Genomic DNA, 18,143 nt, shown 5'->3' with positions numbered 1-18,143 from the left:
GAATACAGCAGGCGACTGTTTGTCTTGAACAGTGTGAATCTGTTTAAATGTAGAAAGTGTGAAGATGAGGCTGCATATGCAAGCTAAACTACCAATGTCTCTTTCATAAACAAAATGACGAAACCAAGAACATTTAGTATTAATGCTTTAGTGCAAAAGTAAAAGTTGCCTTCTATTTAAGGGCAATAGTCTGATGGTCTACAGTGAAGGTCATCTGATTTACATTTATGGGCTTTTAGCTCATTGCTGCCCACCAAGTAAACATTTTTTTGTTACGTTTTTTCTGTCTAAAGCAAAAAAAAAAGGAGAAAAAATACTTATTGGAAGCTTTTTAATCAGCCACATTTTAAGGGGTCTACAATAGTTGTGATGCCCCCCAGAGATAGTGACTGCTGACTGCTTAGCAAAATTTTCAGTTTTTCACTACTTTCCAGCACAAATTCCAGCTTTTTCAGCTGTTTTCAGCACAAACTTCAGCTTCTTAACCTCTTTTCAGCACAATTTTCAGGTTCCTTATCTCTTTTTTTTGCTGTACATTCAGCAATTTTTACCTCTTTTCAGTACAATTTAGCTTCTTCTGCACAGTGCACATTTTTTCTCTCATCATATCTTTGTTTGAGACCAGAACTGCTTTGGCGCAGTGGGATGCGCAGCTGCCGTGAGATCCGGTGGCAAAGGTTCAAATCCTACATGTGACATTTACTACATATCTTCCCTCCTTGCACTCTCCCTGCTTTCTTGACACTCTTCAGTGTAGTCTTTCAAATAAAGCAGTTTTCAGCAAACAGTTCAGCTTGTACACAGTGTTTTCAGCAGATAGTTCTCCTTCTTCTGCTGTTTTCAGATTCCACTACACAGCATTCACACTGCATTTTCACTGGAAATGCAACTTTTTCTAGTTACAGTTGCTTTAATATCTAAGTCAAAGTGGACAGCTCTGTCTGGTTCCCCTCTTTGGGACATAAGATCACTGGTTCTAACACATGCCTTTAGCGAGCTGTATAGATAGACGTCTGTGAAGTTTGGCAGTCATCCAGGTCATCGTAGTTGAGGCAGCTTGGAAAAAAAAGGTCCTTTCCAAGCTCCTTAGACAGACGATAGATAGATAGATAGATAGGTACTTTATTGATCCCACAAGGGAAATTGTTGCAGCAGCATGATGAAGTGTCAAAATAGTGCAGTCTACAATAAACAACAAGTAAACAACACAGTTTAAATAAAAGTGCCACAAAGGCCTGGTAAGGGCTTTATACTATGAGATAAGCAGCTTCTAATGATTTAACTAATACTACAGTCTTTTATTCATAAATGGGTTCTTTTTTAAAACAGTAAGATATTATTTTAAATCTTGGTTTTTGAGTACTGTATTTCCCGGACTACAAAGCGCACCTGAATATTAGCCGCATAAGCTAAAATCAGGGGAAAATCCTGTTTTGTACATACATTAGCCGCACCTGACTAAAAGCCGCAGGTGTTTCAATGTTGACTTATCATATGTAAGAGAATATGCACAAAGCGAATTGTCAGGAAAGAGATGGCTGTTTGGAGACACACCCCTTTTTTAAATATTTTGAAAAACAAGTTATGGGTACATATTTGCATAACTTTTTAGGTATATGTACAAGTAGCGGTAATTACAAGTACGAAACATGTACTGTGCTTCATAAATGAGTAACAAATGTAGTACATAACAATAACCTACAGCACACCAGTGTCAGATACGAACAGGCTCAGGATGGCTTCATCATCCACTCTCAGCTTCTTTCCTTCGTTGTCACTTTCAAAACCAAAGAAATCCTCGTTGTTAGTGTCGAACACCCTCAGAAGGGCCGTGGCGGTGTCCTCCTCTCCATCATGCAGCAGTCCAGCCCTTCAAATCCGTTGGTGATCGTGGATGTTTTCACACTTTTCCACGCTGTCAGATTCCACCGGTGGAGTTGAGCATAACTTGCTTTTCGCAAGTTTATCGCCGCTCATCATCCACGACTCCCGCTGAACGTGTAGCGCTACTTTGAAGTTTGTTTTTCACGCTACTTGTACAGCACTATGTTGCCTGGCGGATGGACATGTGACCAACATACCACTCTTGAACCCCGATATATATATATATATATATATATATATATATATATATATATATATATATATATATATATATATATATATATATATATATATATATATATTAGGGGTGCAACGATACACAAAATTCACGGTTCGGTTCGGTTCGATACTTTGGTGTCACGGTTCGATATTTTTTCGATACAAAAAAAATGTTCATGCATTTTTAATTTGTCATTTATTAAAATTATAAATATATATTTTAACTCAAAAGTACAGTTTTTAAATTTAACCCTAACCCTTGTGCGTGTTTTTTATTTTGACAGCGAATGCGCACCTACGGACCACTTATGTGCAGCCCTGGTTATTTAGCTCGTCATATTGCAGCCACAGAAATTATTTTGTCCATGAAACCATAAAGCTGCACTTTCTGATTTGTCATAACTTCTCCGTTTTGTGGTAAGCTTTTCTTTGGCTGTCACTTCTTCACCCTGACCTGTCTTGTTTGGCTCAGCAGAACTGAAATGCTTTTACACACTCACTCACATAAGCTCAGCGATTCTCTGCACGATCAACCTCTCACATGTTTAAGCTTGCTGCGGGAGATTTCACTTTTCATGTTTGCATAGTAAGCTAACGATTAATAAGACGATGTCAGAGGAATTGGTGCACAAATTATCATCACTCACAGATCAGTGCTGTCGCTCTCTATACACAGTTCGCACGATTGCAAAGTGAAAGCAAAAAAACAAGCGCAAATTCAAACGCGATTTCAATATGTCACATATTGACAGTGGCTCACCGATGCCAATGACATAATTACCCAGCTACATTTCTGAAAGAATGCAAAAGCATTGACATATATTTTTCCTTCCTACAATAGCCCGAGGGCAGGGTAGCCCGACTGAAAAAATCGCTAGCCCCAGGATGTCAGGCTAGCGATATTGCAAGCCCTGTATCTGATTGAGGAATCACATCATCTTTGGAAAAGAGAGTTTATTACAGAGAAATGGCTCTTTCCAAAATAAAAGCTATACTATCCGCTTCTTCTGGGCTATATTCTCAGCAGCATAAGGAGAATCATGTGCTAACAGCTGTCTAAATGACTCGGCTAAAGTTAGTAGCATGCTTGTTGTTTTTGTCTTTGCACTAGGATGATGTCGGCGTAAATGTGCAGTCATATTCGTTGTGTTCCCACTAGTGCTTTCAGGTTAATCTCGTTGAAATGACCTTAACACCACAACACGGCAAATCTCCGTTAACGAGCTACCGCCGATCGCCCCGTGCATGGGGCTAGACGGCTAACACGTTAACGAGCTAACTGCGCTAACACACTAGTTCCCACCCATGTAATTGAGCATTGCATGGCACATCCAACATACTGTTTTACTTTAGTCCATGACTCGCTTACCTTCAGGGTCATACGTCACATGAAAACCAAAATAATTCCAAACGCCAGATCTGAATGAGGGTGGGGGAGGTGCCCTGCGCTCTTCCCTCTGACTATGCTGTCTGTGTGGAGCACTCAGTGGCTCTGCGCTCGACAGTGCAGCCTAGGCGGAGTAGTCGAACGCAGATTCACTGAGCGCTCCACACAGACAGCATCGTCAGAAGGAAAGTTGATAAAATAAATTACAAATGTTGTATTGTTCGATACATATGCGTACCGAACCGAAAGCACTGTATCGAACGGTTCAATATCGATACGAATATCGTTGCACCCCTAATATATATATATATATATATATATATATATATATATGTATATATATATATGTGTGTGTATGTGATATATATATATATATATATATATATATATATATATATATATATATATATATATATATGTGTGTGCATGTATATATATATATATATATATATATATATATGTGTGTGCATGTATATATATATATATATATATATATATATATATATATATATATGTGTGTGCATGTATATATATATATATATATATATATATATATATATATGTGTGTGCATGTATATATATATATATATATATATATATATATATGTGTGTGCATGTATGTATATATATATATATATATATATATATATATATGTGTGTGCATGTATATATATATATATATATATATATATATATAGTGTATATGTGTGTGTGTGTATATATATATATATATATGTGTGTGTGTGTGTGTGTGTGTGTGTGTGTGTGTGCCGAACCCAATGCACTGCATTTCTACTCAGTCTTATTTGTATGGTCACTGCACACAGTTCTTTATGGTCATCAATATTAGAAAATAAAATGAAAAAACAACAGATTTAATAGGTTACTGAAATGGTCACAAGCAAGACAGGACTAAAGACAAGTTTTTTTTAATAAACCTTTGTTTTTATTAGTCTTATGCATTAAATTTCCAAAAAGGATGTTTCCGTTCCATAGATGACAGTTTTACAGTGATCGGGCTCCACATAAGAGTATATGACATGCAATTAAAGAAAAAAAACAACAACATAAGAACTCATATTTTACATTCTTAACCTCTGCCCCCTGAAATGAGTCATTATTCAACCTGAATTAAAAATAAAGACCCTCTCGTTTAGACTTTTGGAGATTTTTTTAAAAACGGTTTTTTTCACTTCCTTACAAATTTTCTTATCAGCAGTTTCCGGTGATCATCACGCCATTCTCTCCCCAGATGGAGTCTGCTTCTCAGACAGTAAAGACAGCATGAGTGGTGACCAGAACAAGGTCACATAATCAATAACCTGGCGAATATCACTAGAGCCCTTCTAATGTAGCATTCAGAAGGCTGGCAGGAAGGTAAAGTAAACTGTCATGGAAAGTAGATGCCATAGCAGTTGCCAGTATAACATTTCAACTTATCCTAGTGCAAATGCCAAAAAAGTCAGGAATGTATTTCTGTTCACAGTTACAGCTAATGAGAGTTCACCAGTCACAAGTAAACTCGGTGACTAAGTATTAAGTACAACACATTCACTTTCATTTCTACAGTCACTGGCAGGATTCAGCAGGGCAGTTCATATGCATAAGCTTATGTGAAAATGTTACAAACAAGACAAATGTTATGACATCTTTCACAAAGTCCAGCCTCGGAGTTGATTGAACAATAAAGTTTAGGTTAATTCTAAGATATTCTCTCCATCTCTATCATTCATTACACTTAATAAAGTTGTATTTAGGATGTAAACATCTATGGCATGTCTTTTGGACTCTGTCGGTATGGATTCTTTGTGCTGTCATTTTCTAATAGTCACGAGAAATCACCAAACACGGGGGTGTAGGGGTGGTGGACTGTGGTTTTGAATGGCAGTTCCAAGCCTATTATGTATATCTAATGTTTCTGGGCTCCTGACAACAGAATTTGATCATCCAGGTCTTCAGACGCAGTCTCCGATAAAAACAGTTCCATCTGAGTTAAGATGTTTCAGAGAAATATCAGCCAGGACTTGATGGACTTTTTAAAGCATCTGAGACCTTTCATGTATAATTTTCATTGCTCTCATTCACCTACATTTATTTCTATTTTACCATAACTTTTTAAGTATTCCCTGTAAAAAAAAAAAAAAAAATCTGGATTATTCTGTGTATAATAAAGAAAAAAAAAACTCTTCGCTTTTACACTTTCATCTATGAAACCAAGGATTTTGTTAAACTGAACAGCTCCACAAACAAGTGTATATCATGCAACCAGAATGAGTTCAAACAGCTGCACATCACGCACGGACACGCACAGGTGCGACAGATGAGTTACCGCTTACCTGACGTAAAGATGACATGGCAATAGCCCTTTTCAAAGGCAATTCACATGCTGTGATGCCTCGAAACGAGTCCCGCTGAGAGACTATTTTACATACAGAGGATGTATGGCTGTAGTTTCCATGAAGGGCCAGTAACCAAAGCCATGTCCATAATTCTACCCGCTATGGTGGGGGGCTTACTCTGTTCTCGCAGAGGTGCACATGGCCTGGCTTTGGGTGATGTGGGAATCATTTTTTAATGTAAATAATCAAAACTATCAAGATGATGTTCCTCATGCCACCTAACTGAAGCCCACTGCACTACCAACCATCCTCTAGAATGATCCCCAGTCCAAGATTTTTTTTTGAGGTCATTGCAAGTCCACTTAAATTTATCTCAGGACTGATTTCTTTAAGCTGAAGTCAAAGATTTTTTTTTTCACTCTTGCTGGCACAAGTTTAAATGACTTAACCAGGCAAATGATTTGCCCTACTTTGTGTTTTCTGGAAAACACCGGCTGAATGCATGACCCACAGTAGTAGAAGATATGCCACACATGCACGTGCCAATTTGAATACAAATATTTTTATTTGTCCTGTAAGCTTGATTTGTAGTAATATGACAGTGGCATTTTTGGCATGCCTAAACACGTCCCCAGTTACGGGCTGACAAAGAGGAGAACACGCACACGTATCTGACAAATCCAGTGTATTTGCAGGAAAGCTGTCCAGCCGATGAACAGCTGGGAATAAACTCTGAACTTCATCCCACTTAAACATGTTATGGCATGGCTGTGTAATGGGCTGTGAAAGTTTAGTTTTAGAGCAGTTTTTAAATAGGAGACTCAAAGAATCCTATTTTATACATAAATGTTGTTTCAATGCCCCTGTGGTACATTTTCTTAAAATAAAATACAGTTTCTATTTTTTGTGTGTTTTTCTTTGACTACGTCTTTACTGACAGCTAATAATCTCCAACACTCTCCAGTTCAATCTCTCTGGATACAATGCACAGATTCTGTTGCCTGGAGACTCCTACAGAAACGGGGAGTTGTTTATTTTTTCATATTTGGGTTAATTTGGTGTATTCTCTACCAAACATTGCATGCTCAACATCTGAAAGGAATGTGTTAAGTATTCTTCTTTTTAGACATGGCACAAAAATAGCTCAAAGACACACTTACACGGTATAAACCAGGACTATATGGATCAACAACATGATCTCACATCACAGACACATAGAAAGACGCACACATCTAAACACACACACACTTACAGTACACGTGTTGCACACTGAGACAGAACAATGGCTTTTTTTCTACATACATTTTCTTTGTCTACATGTTTAAAGATACAAGAATGGTAAGGATTTACAAACAAATTTATTCCTTTTTTTCGCTTCTTTTCTTTTCTTTTTTTACGGGAAAACAAACATGAGACATTGAACTTGAAATATTCTCTTTATAGAATTTTTATTGCAATCTAAACAGTATGGCTTTGTCTAGTGAAAATTCCTATCTGAGCTAGAAAAATAATAATAATAAAAAAACTGAAAAAGGTGTTTTATGGTGTTTATGCCAACTTTATCAATGGTCCTAATAATCCCTAAAGTTGTTCTAAGTCACAGACTCCTGGAACAATGTACGGACAGTACATTGTTCCATCACTAACCACTGAAACGTCATTGGGTCTTTTAAGAATAACCAACATGCTTTGTTTTATTGATTAATGTCCACATAGTGAATAGATTTTGTTTTCATCTACAGTACACCTATTTGAACATGACAAATCACTATGATATTAGTTGGATTAACTGATGCAGGATGCAGAATATTAGTAGGCTCTTTAGGCAGTGAGACACAACAACTCACAGACCAGTTATCCCAGGCTCAGTCTACGGTAACATTACCTATTAATTATGGAATACCTTTGAGGAAGAAACAGAGCATCGGTTTTAGCTTAGCGGCGGTCCCTGGGATGCATGCACGCGCTGAACGAGCTTGCTGTGTGTCTTCTGCAGGCCTGGCACGTTTGATTGAAAATAAAAGTTACACATGCATGTCTTTGTTTATGACGAAAGAAATAAGGTCTTACCAGCATTTCTTTGGTCTGGATGTCGATGAGTGACAGTCAAGGTAGATTTGTACATTAAAAGATGAAGGAAAAGGTTAGCTCAGGTGGGATGTGAAGTCAATTTCAATTTCAGCACGTTAATGAAAGTGTAAAAAACACCAATAAGTTAATCAAGTGCTTAGTAACCAAATCAACCCGTTGCTAGTGGAGATGAAAGCATGTACCAGCAACCCCCAGTATCCCATTGGTCAATGCTCTGATTGTCTATGGCACCCACACCACCTAAATGATGACAACTTGGTCTGTTAGCTTATGATGAATGAAAATTCACACGTTGACATGAGTTTTTAAAATGTTTAAGCTGTAAAGTTTCTCTTCTGTCAAAACGTAGTCGCAGTCTAATCAGCTGACCAGATTAGAAAAGCTCTTGTAAAACTAGAGGTGGAAGCAGAAGGGATCTCTTTTTTTATCCTATTTTTCGCAGACCGGTTTTTTTTTTGGAAGCTTTTGATCTTAAAAGGAATTACAAATCATATTTTAATGTTTTGGATTTATTCTGGCATTTCCACAAGTTTGGATGCTTTGAACATTGGCACCATCATCAACCATATATGCCCACTAGAAATCCTAATATCAAATACGTTATTCCAAAATTGTCCAGTCTTGTATCTTTGAACGAGTGCCTACATGCTACCAACAGCGTTGACTCAAAATGAAACCCTCATTTACAATTCCTTTGCTAGAGGAGATGATATGAAGGCACGTGTCCTAAAAACTCAAATGTTGATTTCTTGTACTATAAAGGTCTACACGAGGTTTGTAAAAGTCGAAAACACCCATTGATTTAAACAGAACATGCTCCATCAACTGGAAAACGCGGTGGAAGTGCCATTTAAACACAAAAGTAAGCAGACACGAATCCACTGTCGTCCAATGCTGTTCTCCACGATGGCCATGCTCCGTCTGTTCTTAATGGGCGTGAACAAGTGCAAAACAACTCAGGTGTAAGAAATGTGAAAGTTTTACAACTACTGCGGTAAAGAAAAGAGGAAGAATGACACTGTCATCAAAGAGTAGAAAAAGCAAAGTAAAGGTTCTCTACAAAGGCAGTGTGTAGCCTCTAACAGTTTGACGAGGACACCCCCCCCCCCTTCCCCAAATTCATTGTGATCCCAAGAACCTCAACATGCCCCGAATCTACACTCAAACCCCAACAAATAATTTCCTCAGTCTCTTTTCAGTTAACCCAAAGAACCCTTCCTCCCTCTGCCCCGCAGCCTCACCCATGCCAGACCGGACCCTGATTTTAGGGTTCATTTGATTTGTTTTGTGTTTTTTAGTTTTACTTCTTGAACATGTCCTGTAGAGGTCCAGGCAGAAACTTGAGGACGGTGTCAAGGATGCTCTCTTCGTCTTCCTCATCATCATCTCCGCAGCCTCGCGGAATCGCTTTCTTCGGGCGTGTCAGCGATCCCTCGCAGGCTTGCTCCATGGCCGCTTTTTCCTCTGCCTCCTTCTCTTCCTTCTTTTTTAACCCATACTGGACGAAGGAGGAACACCGGTGATGTGCAGGGAAAAAATAAAGGGTCATTAAATGACGAGTGAGACCCACCTCTGTAATCAGACCTAAAATGACATGCAGCATCAGTGCCAGTCTGGGGTGTAACATGTTACAAAGTAATGCGCTACTGTAATAACATTACGTTTTTCAGGAATGCAGTAAAGTAACACGTAGCGATATAAAATTTCTTCTTTTCTTTCCAGTCTTCCCAGTATAGGTTTTTGTTTAGCGTTGAATTGGTTTTGCCTTTTGTTTCGTACTTCAGCCACAATAAACAGCTAACTTTTGGTTAAGAATCAAGTTTTCATTTTGCGTGTCTGCGTTTGGGTCCTCCTCCTCTGTCCAAGGAGTCGGAAGCTGACTGTGACAGAAAGAAAAGTATCAAACAAGTCTGTGTTTCTAAAGTGGAATCATCTCTTTGAACTTTTCTTTGTGTTGTTGTGTTCACATTTAAACTCTAACACAAAAATTGCATGTGCGTCCTCATTAGGCTCGGGTGTGTTGGCGTGCTGGACTGTAGCCTCAGGTTTATATTGTTAGCTGGTAACTAAGTAATTTCTGTGTGTTGCAGCTCAAGTAGCATACAGTAGTGTAGCAGTTTCTCCAGCTTGTGCATTACTTTTGAGAAAAGTAACAAGTAATGTGTAACGACCCCAACACTAACCTTGTCCCTGATGGTCTGCCGTACTTTTTCCCTCTCTGCCTCCATGCGGGCGTGTTTTGCCTTCCTCTCCTCCTCCTGCTGCCTCAGCGCCTCCTGTCGCTCCTCCTCCTTCTTGGCTGCATCCGGGTCCTTCTCCTCCTCCCCGCCTAACATCTTACCCATGTCTTTGGTGGCCCCTGGACAGAAAACATAGAAATACTGTAAGTTCCTTCATCGTTATTATTTTTTTAAATCCAGATGTTAAATGTTTCCAAAACCGAACAAATAAGAAAAAGAAAAATAAGTTGCAGCAATAATTTCACTTAAGAAGAAGTCTAATAATACATTTGTGGCTGCTATGACGCAGACCGATTCAAAAGATAACATGTACCTGACACCTGCTTCTGTCATGGTTATCATCATCATCATCATCATCATCATAGTTTATTTACATAGCACTTTAAAAACACACAAGGCTGACCAAAGTGCTGAACAATAGAAATATAAGAGATACAGTAATAATAATAAATACGATAAAATAATAAATATAGTAAAAACAAAACACTTTTTTTTTTAGTCAACTATTAAAATACTGTGTGTTTGCATTTCTGAGGATTAGGTGGTGAACAGGTTCACCCAGGAGCTTCAAGGTCCGTTGGAAACAAGACGGAAGAAGAACAGCCAGCTGGAAGAGCTTCAAAGAAACACTGAGACAGAGGAAGACACATTCTTCCATCTGCTGTGGCCATCTGTTATCTCTATCTGTACCTCCGCATTCTGCTACTAAACATAATTCAGACTGAACGTAAGTTTTCAAAGTTTCTGGGCACAGCGTGTGGTGAAAAAATGAGACTTTATTATTATGAAGGAGATAGACTTTGGGCCTTTTTATACTTACAAATGAAAATATTGATCAATTAGAAAAAAATCTGAATGAAATCAAATCAAATATTTAACATCATTTATCAAACAAAAATGCTAACAACCTCTGATTACAGAATAATTAGGTACACATCCCAGTACAGGGTCGGAACCTTGCATGCTTTTCATTAAAAGTCTAAGGTTAACACTTACAATAGTAGAGTGGTGTTATCGGTGACGGTTACAGTCAGATACAATCAATTCTCAGAAATCTAAAAAACTAAAGCAAGCTGAGAAGTTCCCAGAGCAGTAAACAATTTTTTTTTCTGAAAACATTGATTCATTCAGATTCATTCATTGGCATTTTCTGTGTTACAAATACATTTTTTGGTTTATATCATAAAGAGATTAAAACTTAAACCACTGAAGGAAGTCTTTAATCTGCCTCCTCCACATTCTTGGATACGTTTCCCACACACTCACTCTTACTTACATTTGTCACTGGAGTTGCCTTTCAGATGTGAAAGCCACTCCCTCCGGTCTATCGATATTGCTGTTGTTACCTCCGTCTGATCGATAGTAAATACAGGACCACCTGAGAGTGTACAAATTATGGATTGTCCAGCAGAGAGAAAACTTCATCTGAGTATCGATCTGCCTCTCAGGGACTGGTGAGAGGACAGTCTGGCTGGCAGCCTGGTTTTCCAGCCTAGTGCCTTTCTTAAGCCTCACAAGCTGAATATGTCTTACTGCTCAGGCTGCTCAGGTTAATCATTGGAACATAGTCTTCTTGCGGTCCTCGATATGTTCATAAATACAAATACAATCTACAAGGTCTGTAAGTGGCCTGTTTGGAAGCAGATGGGGTCATTAAATATTGATTTTATCCATCATCATCAATTACAAACTCTATAATCTATCACAGATATATTGCAGTTATTTATTGTTATAATGCAGTAAAAACCCGAGTTAGTACCTCTCTTGCACAAGAGTCTAAAGAGACCAATTCTGAGTAAATTACTCAGAAGAAACGTGGCTTTAAAGACTCTGTGGTTCTCTCCTGGGTTTGTGAGCCTAGGGGCAGCTGCTCCTGTCGCTCCTCAGCAGACTCATGCAGTGGCCCTAATTGCCCTGCAGCGCTGTGTGGTGGCAGCAAACCTGCAGATGACAAATTAGCGCTCAGCTGGTGGGAGGGGCAGGCTGTGAAATGTTCCCTGTAACTTGCTGAGGAGGTGGGTTAAGGTCAGAGTGTGTGCTGTGGAGCTTTCATTGTGATAAAACACTCAGTTACACCATGTGTGAGCATGTACAGCTCATGAATCAGACGACCTTGGTTTTTGCCTTCACCTTAGAAATAGCTCAGTAGTTTTCAGATCCTTTAAACAGAGTATTTATCGCATGAGGTTTGCTTCTTTGTTCATTTGCAAAAGGACAATCTGTTATGCAGCAGAGCTCCAGTTATTTAAAAAAACAGTATGCAGCTGTATTCTCGCTTCAGATTATTTTTGAGGTGATGTCCAAGCACCGGACATTTCATGTCTCATTGTGATTTTTTATAGTACTGATGGAACAGAGTGAAGTTCTTTTATTGTTTTTTGCTCCCAATGTGTTCAGTAGGCTCATTCGCTGACAGTTATCTGTATCCATGCAACATGGGTTACAACACTTACTTGAAGCTGTTTACCAGAAAATATGTTCACCAACTCAATGGTAAGTGTCAATAAACACAAAGTACAGCTGAGTCTAATAATGATGTTTTATGGTTATAGTTTCTTAATCACAGTCTTTCAAGTCAAACTAACTATGACTACCTTTCTGGATCAAATGCAGGAACAGCCAAGTGATGTTTCCACCTGCCACCATTAGCACGATTAAAAGTTTAAGGTGTTTTGATAAGACTGTGCATGGTGAATATAATCTGTGTCAAGGATGCTCTCTTTGTCTTCCTCATCATCATCTCCGCAGCCTCGCGGGATCGTTAAAATAATTTCCCAGAGAGGCAGAGCATTTCCCTTTGCCCTTTTAACCACTTCAAAGAATGCATTTAGCCCGACTCTTGTATTTTGCTCATTTCTCTCTCTGCGTTTCAGTCTGTCGTTCCATTACCGTCACTGCAGTCCTTTCCTTTCCTTTCCTTTGCTTCTCATCCATCTCCCTGCTCCACCTTCACCACCTCCAACAATCCATTAGAGGCAAGCTCACAGATTTCCTCTGCAGACAAAGATAGGTAGTTTGAGGCTAAGTGCTCTAACGCCCTCAGTCCTTGCAATGTGCATTTAATCACTCATTACTTCACTATTTCCCAGACTCAAGTCTTTGTGCCACAGGAGCTGTAACGTACAAAAGCTCTGGGTTGGAAGGGGCAGAGATATGGAGCGTGATGGTTGCAGCACGGCTTCATCAGCATAAACTAGCTACCCAAAAGGCAAACAGTGGACAGCAGAGAGTCTCTGCAGATAAGATTTGATTGATTTAATAGATTTGGCTGAAGCTGATTAAGGAATGAAGTGGATAAATGTCTCAGCTGTATGTGGACAGATAACAGCAGAGAGAGAGATGCTCGTCATTACAAGCAGAGAGCTTTTACAAGGAGTAATTAGCAGCTGGGAATGAAAACCTCAGAAGAGGCTGAAATGGAAACTGAAATGAAATGGAGAGTAGATGTCTTTGTTGTATTTTCTGCAGTATTTGTCATTTTTATCTTTAAGTGCCTCTGCAGCCCTCTGCCCAACTGGAACAATGATTTGTTCTGTGTGGTGGGAGAATTTTATAAGGCATAAAAATTAACCATAAATTAACTAAGAGCAAAAGAAAAACCAAAATTATTGCTCCTGGTGAAAATAACTGGGCATCACACACACTCAAGGATGTGAGAATGAACAACAATAACTTGTCCTGTACAGAAATGGTTGACAGATTTTCTTTTGTTTTGCTGTAAATAGATCAATATCTTTTTTTGGTCTTTATTAAATAAATAAATAAAAAGGGTTTTTGAGGCTATCTGGAGAATAACTAATGTTGACGGCAAGCTAAAATTAGAGTAAAAGACATTTTTCCATAAAGCAACTCCAGTAAAACTTCTTTTTTCTCCAGGAAACATACGGAAACCTGCTCTACTGAAAATATATGTTTCTCTAAATAGATCAGTAGACCTAAAAATCATCATCAAGCGGCTCTACTTAATAATCATTAGGAACCGTCATGTCAAACTAAGTGCTAAACTTTACAAAATACTCTGATTCCTCAAACTCTGTCCTGATAATCGAACCCTCTTTTAAGCACCTGGCCTTAATCCTGAAAAATAAAAAATATGAAATCCTAAAAAACGAAGAGCAAGGCATTTTCAATAACCATCATCCTGCAACATTTTCAGGTTGAATCCAGGAAAAAAAGAATTTCAAAGAGATCCATTTGCAAATCAGGTAAATCTGACTGAAAAAGCCTTTTAAAAAGATTTGTCAGACTCTGGAATACTTGGTGAGCAACTACGACTTTCACTGGAAGGAAACTGATCCTGGTCTGGGTTTGTGTTACACCTAGTAGCACAAAAATAAAACATTTCATTGTTAGAGGAAAGAATACATCCAATTATTTATAGAGTAATTATTTAAATACATAAAAAATGAATAGAAACTGAATGATACGACATCAGAGATCTAAATTTGGACAACCAGCAGCGTCCAGATATGGTGGTCACTTGCAACATACACTATCAAATTTATGATGGATAATACATCTTTTGCAGAAAAGATTATGGGTTAACCTAAAAGCACAGCAGAGCTTTAGTCATTTAATTTGTTATATAAAAATCATGTTAAAATAATTTCGTTTGTTTTGTGTTGCATTGTAGTTCTGTATGCATTTGGTAGAATTATAAGAAGCCAGTTCGCAGGACAGTCGACGTCTGTGTTTCAGACTTTCATTCGCTTTGTTTTCACTTGTTTAATTTCATTTCACTCATTTATTATGTTGACTCCATGTTGAAAAAATGCTTCTCCAGTGCATTTAAATGCAATGCCCAATGCAATGGGTACTAAGACAGTCTTGGTACCAGCAGCAATTAGAGACAAAGAGCCATCGCAGCCACAGCCTAAAAAAGTGTGGTTAGACATCAACGTGCTCTGAGAAGCAGAAGGGTTTGTATGTAGAATGATTAAAGACATTTTAAAGACTCAAATATCCCATTCAAATGTGTTTTGATGATACACTGACAAGCTGATTTTTCAGTTTTTCAGTGTTTTAAAACCATGAAATATAGAAACACAAAGTTCTCATGCTCAGTTATCATTGTTTACTCACTGAACTTCACTGTAACAGAAACTCTGACCAAACTTTTCATTTAAAAGAGAACAGATGATAAAATTAATTAATTAATAAATAAAAGACAAGCTATGCCCCACTGACTCCTCCGGCCAGTCAGATGGATTGCAGTGCTGTTGGTTAATTTGTGAGGGGTGGGGAGATTTGAAAAATGAAGCTCATTTTAATAATGGATTACCCTCGTTACCAAATTAGGCCTTCATAATTCACATGAGTGTCTGGATTTGCCACATCGATCAGATATTCGGGCAGCATGACAGGGTAGTTGTTTAAACCTTTGTCAGAATTCCACATTTCCAACTGGGAGCTTCTTTTTGCGGAGTCTAATCGACCGATCGCCATGCCCGCTGGCTTCCTGTCATTACTGTATCCTTATCTTCATCACGCCTGCACAGGAAATGAGAGGAGAAGCGCGACCTGCGTGGTCAGGACCGGTTCACGCTGATCTCTCAGAGAATATCTGAACATCTTTTATTTGAGCTTCTTTATGAGAAACGGCGAGACATTCGCATGTTTGATAACCTCCAGAACACAAAAAAGGCACGGAGTCCATATTAGGAATAAAATGAACGAACTGATGGCAGAGACAAAACATGGGCAACAGAGAGACTCAGAGATCACATCTTATCACTGGGGTTAATGACAAATTTCAAATATCCACATAGCTAATAATGTTCCACCTTAAAATGAAAAGTCACATATTGTTCTGTGAAAACTTGCTTGATATTTTTGCCAGTCCAAAGAACCCAGATTTCTGATAAAAAATAGTCCTGCTCAGATCCAAGCTCTTTGTTTTGAGGGGTACAGTAAGTGTTGGACATGCGTGCAATCATTTAATCTGAGGATTAAAATTTGATGCATGTACTATTTCATGATATTTGAGTTAAAAATACAGAGCATCTCTCTCTCGCTCATGTGTTTGTGCAGAGTTTTGTTCCCAGCCTGTGTGTGGATCGATCACGCTGCCCTGGACTGATTAATCCAACACATGGAAACTCTGATGAATGTGATTTGTAATTAAATAACCAGTAAATACAAACTGAGGCCTGCAGCTGAAATCTATACCTCAGTCTGCACCAATGAAACGTTCAGGAGGTCTCCCACAAGTAATGACATTAGTGAGGCTCAGCCTGAGAGTGTGTGAGGCTGGATTAGACAAAGTTTGCTTCCATGTGTTGTGTTTTACTGCACACACCTAAATTAAATGACATTTTTCTCTGTGTTTGTGCAGATAAAGCATAAACCGGAACCAGGCCTCAATCATGTCCACATGTGGAGAATTCACAAAGCTTTCCAAAGGCTCAGAAAATACATCACAGAATAAATGTGCACTGTCGTCTACGTGTTGATGGTTTTCTTTTCAAAGGAAAAATAAGTCTTTTTACAAAAAATGTTTCCACCAAGCTTGGAAACTACTATTTAAAATTGTTTAAGAATTAAGTTATAAGAGTGTCACATCTGTTTCATTGTGTTTCTTTTTAGTTTAGTTTTTTAATGTTGAAGTTTCAGGATTTTTTTCTTTGAATTTATGGGATAAATCTTCACTGAAGACTTGAGGAAAAAAAGGTTCTGGAAGCTGACGCATCAGAAACAGGAAAAACTAGGCAGTGTAAGAATCTGAGCAAATGGTAAATAGACAAACCTGCAGTGACTGCAGTGATGGAAACCTTGTCGTAGACAGGGTCAAGTAACTCACTTACCCACAGCAGGAAAGAAGTCCAATCCATGCAGCCTGAGCCCACAGAAGAGCTTCAGTAGAACAAACCTCTGAAAGCCTTCTGATAGAAAGATGCTGGTAGACATATTGTGTAGACCGTGGTCAGACTGTCCACAATGTCCACTGCTGAAGGCACCTGTTCTGTGGACATCAGTATCTGAACTGAAGCTGGCTCCATTAAGAGGGCCAGTCCCCACAGTGCCCCCCATTTCCAGCTTTACAGTAGAAATAAATATGGTTTTGGCCTCTATGGATGATTTTCACTCTAAAATCTGCAGCCATACACGTATGCGTTCATGTTCTCATATTTTAGTCCAGATTAATATCTGAGAGTAAAAAGTTTAATCGATGGAGGAACGTTCACTGGGAAACTTTTCAGGCAATATAACTTGGTCTTGGTGCTTTGGTGTAATAAAGTGGGGGTTCTTCACAATATCGACTAGCTAAAACGTGCCTGATCCACAGTAGGAAAGACAAATATGACTTTAGTAAAAAAAAATGTACATTTCTTTTCACTTTTTTATTCCCTTTCTCCTGTTTATTTCCATATTTCTGTGTTTGTATGTTAATGGCACGAGAGTTCCTCACCTCATTTAAAGCCAGCGTGTAGTTAATAGGTTACTGCTGCCAGCTAGTGTCATGGAGATTATGTTTTGCTTTTGTGTGCTTCACCCTAAAGACCAAAACTCCATACAAAACATATGAAATGAACACTGTGCTTACAATGTTTTCTCCACTGATGTTCCAAATGCCAAAAATGATGAAGTGTTAATATTTAAATGTAGCAGAGTCTTTTCTTATTAAAATAAAATAAAAACAAACATTTTTCAAATAGTTTTATTCAGCGTTAGTCTCCCACTATAAAAAAATATATTAGGGGCATTGCTCTATCAGCTCTTTGCCATGGCATTAATAATTTACCTACCATTGATGCCTCAGCTTCCATAGACGACCTGCTATCTCACTATAACAATGAACTTATCAACCTCTTAGATACCTTGGCTCCCCCAAAAAACTTGAAAACTTGAACTCTTGCTCTGCCCCATGGTATTCATCCGAACTTCGCCAACTTAAAGCTACTGGACGCCACCAGGAACGTCTCTCCAGGAAAACAGGACTTACTATTCATAAGGACATGTGTCTCAGTCATATACAACATTATA

General features: G+C 38.4%; 1 protein-coding gene across 2 annotated transcripts in view; it reads right to left on the bottom strand.

Moving 5' to 3' along the window:
* Window positions 1–4,413: 4,413 nt before the first annotated feature.
* Window positions 4,414–18,143, bottom strand: part of cplx2b (complexin 2b) — a 64,733-nt gene continuing 51,003 nt past the window's right edge. For both annotated transcript variants that reach the window (XM_026184961.2, XM_026184951.2), the window contains exons 3-4: window positions 10,104–10,279; window positions 4,414–9,418 (exon numbers count right to left, since the gene is read on the bottom strand). In XM_026184961.2, coding sequence (XP_026040746.1) covers window positions 9,221–9,418; window positions 10,104–10,279 — 374 coding nt within the window. In that variant the 3' untranslated portion in view covers window positions 4,414–9,220. The remainder of the gene's footprint in view (window positions 9,419–10,103; window positions 10,280–18,143) is intronic.

The sequence above is a fragment of the Astatotilapia calliptera genome, chromosome 2 (genome assembly GCF_964374335.1).
Source record: "Astatotilapia calliptera chromosome 2, fAstCal68.1, whole genome shotgun sequence".
NCBI lineage: Eukaryota > Metazoa > Chordata > Actinopteri > Cichliformes > Cichlidae > Astatotilapia > Astatotilapia calliptera.
This window is presented reverse-complemented; position numbering and strand designations above follow the sequence as displayed.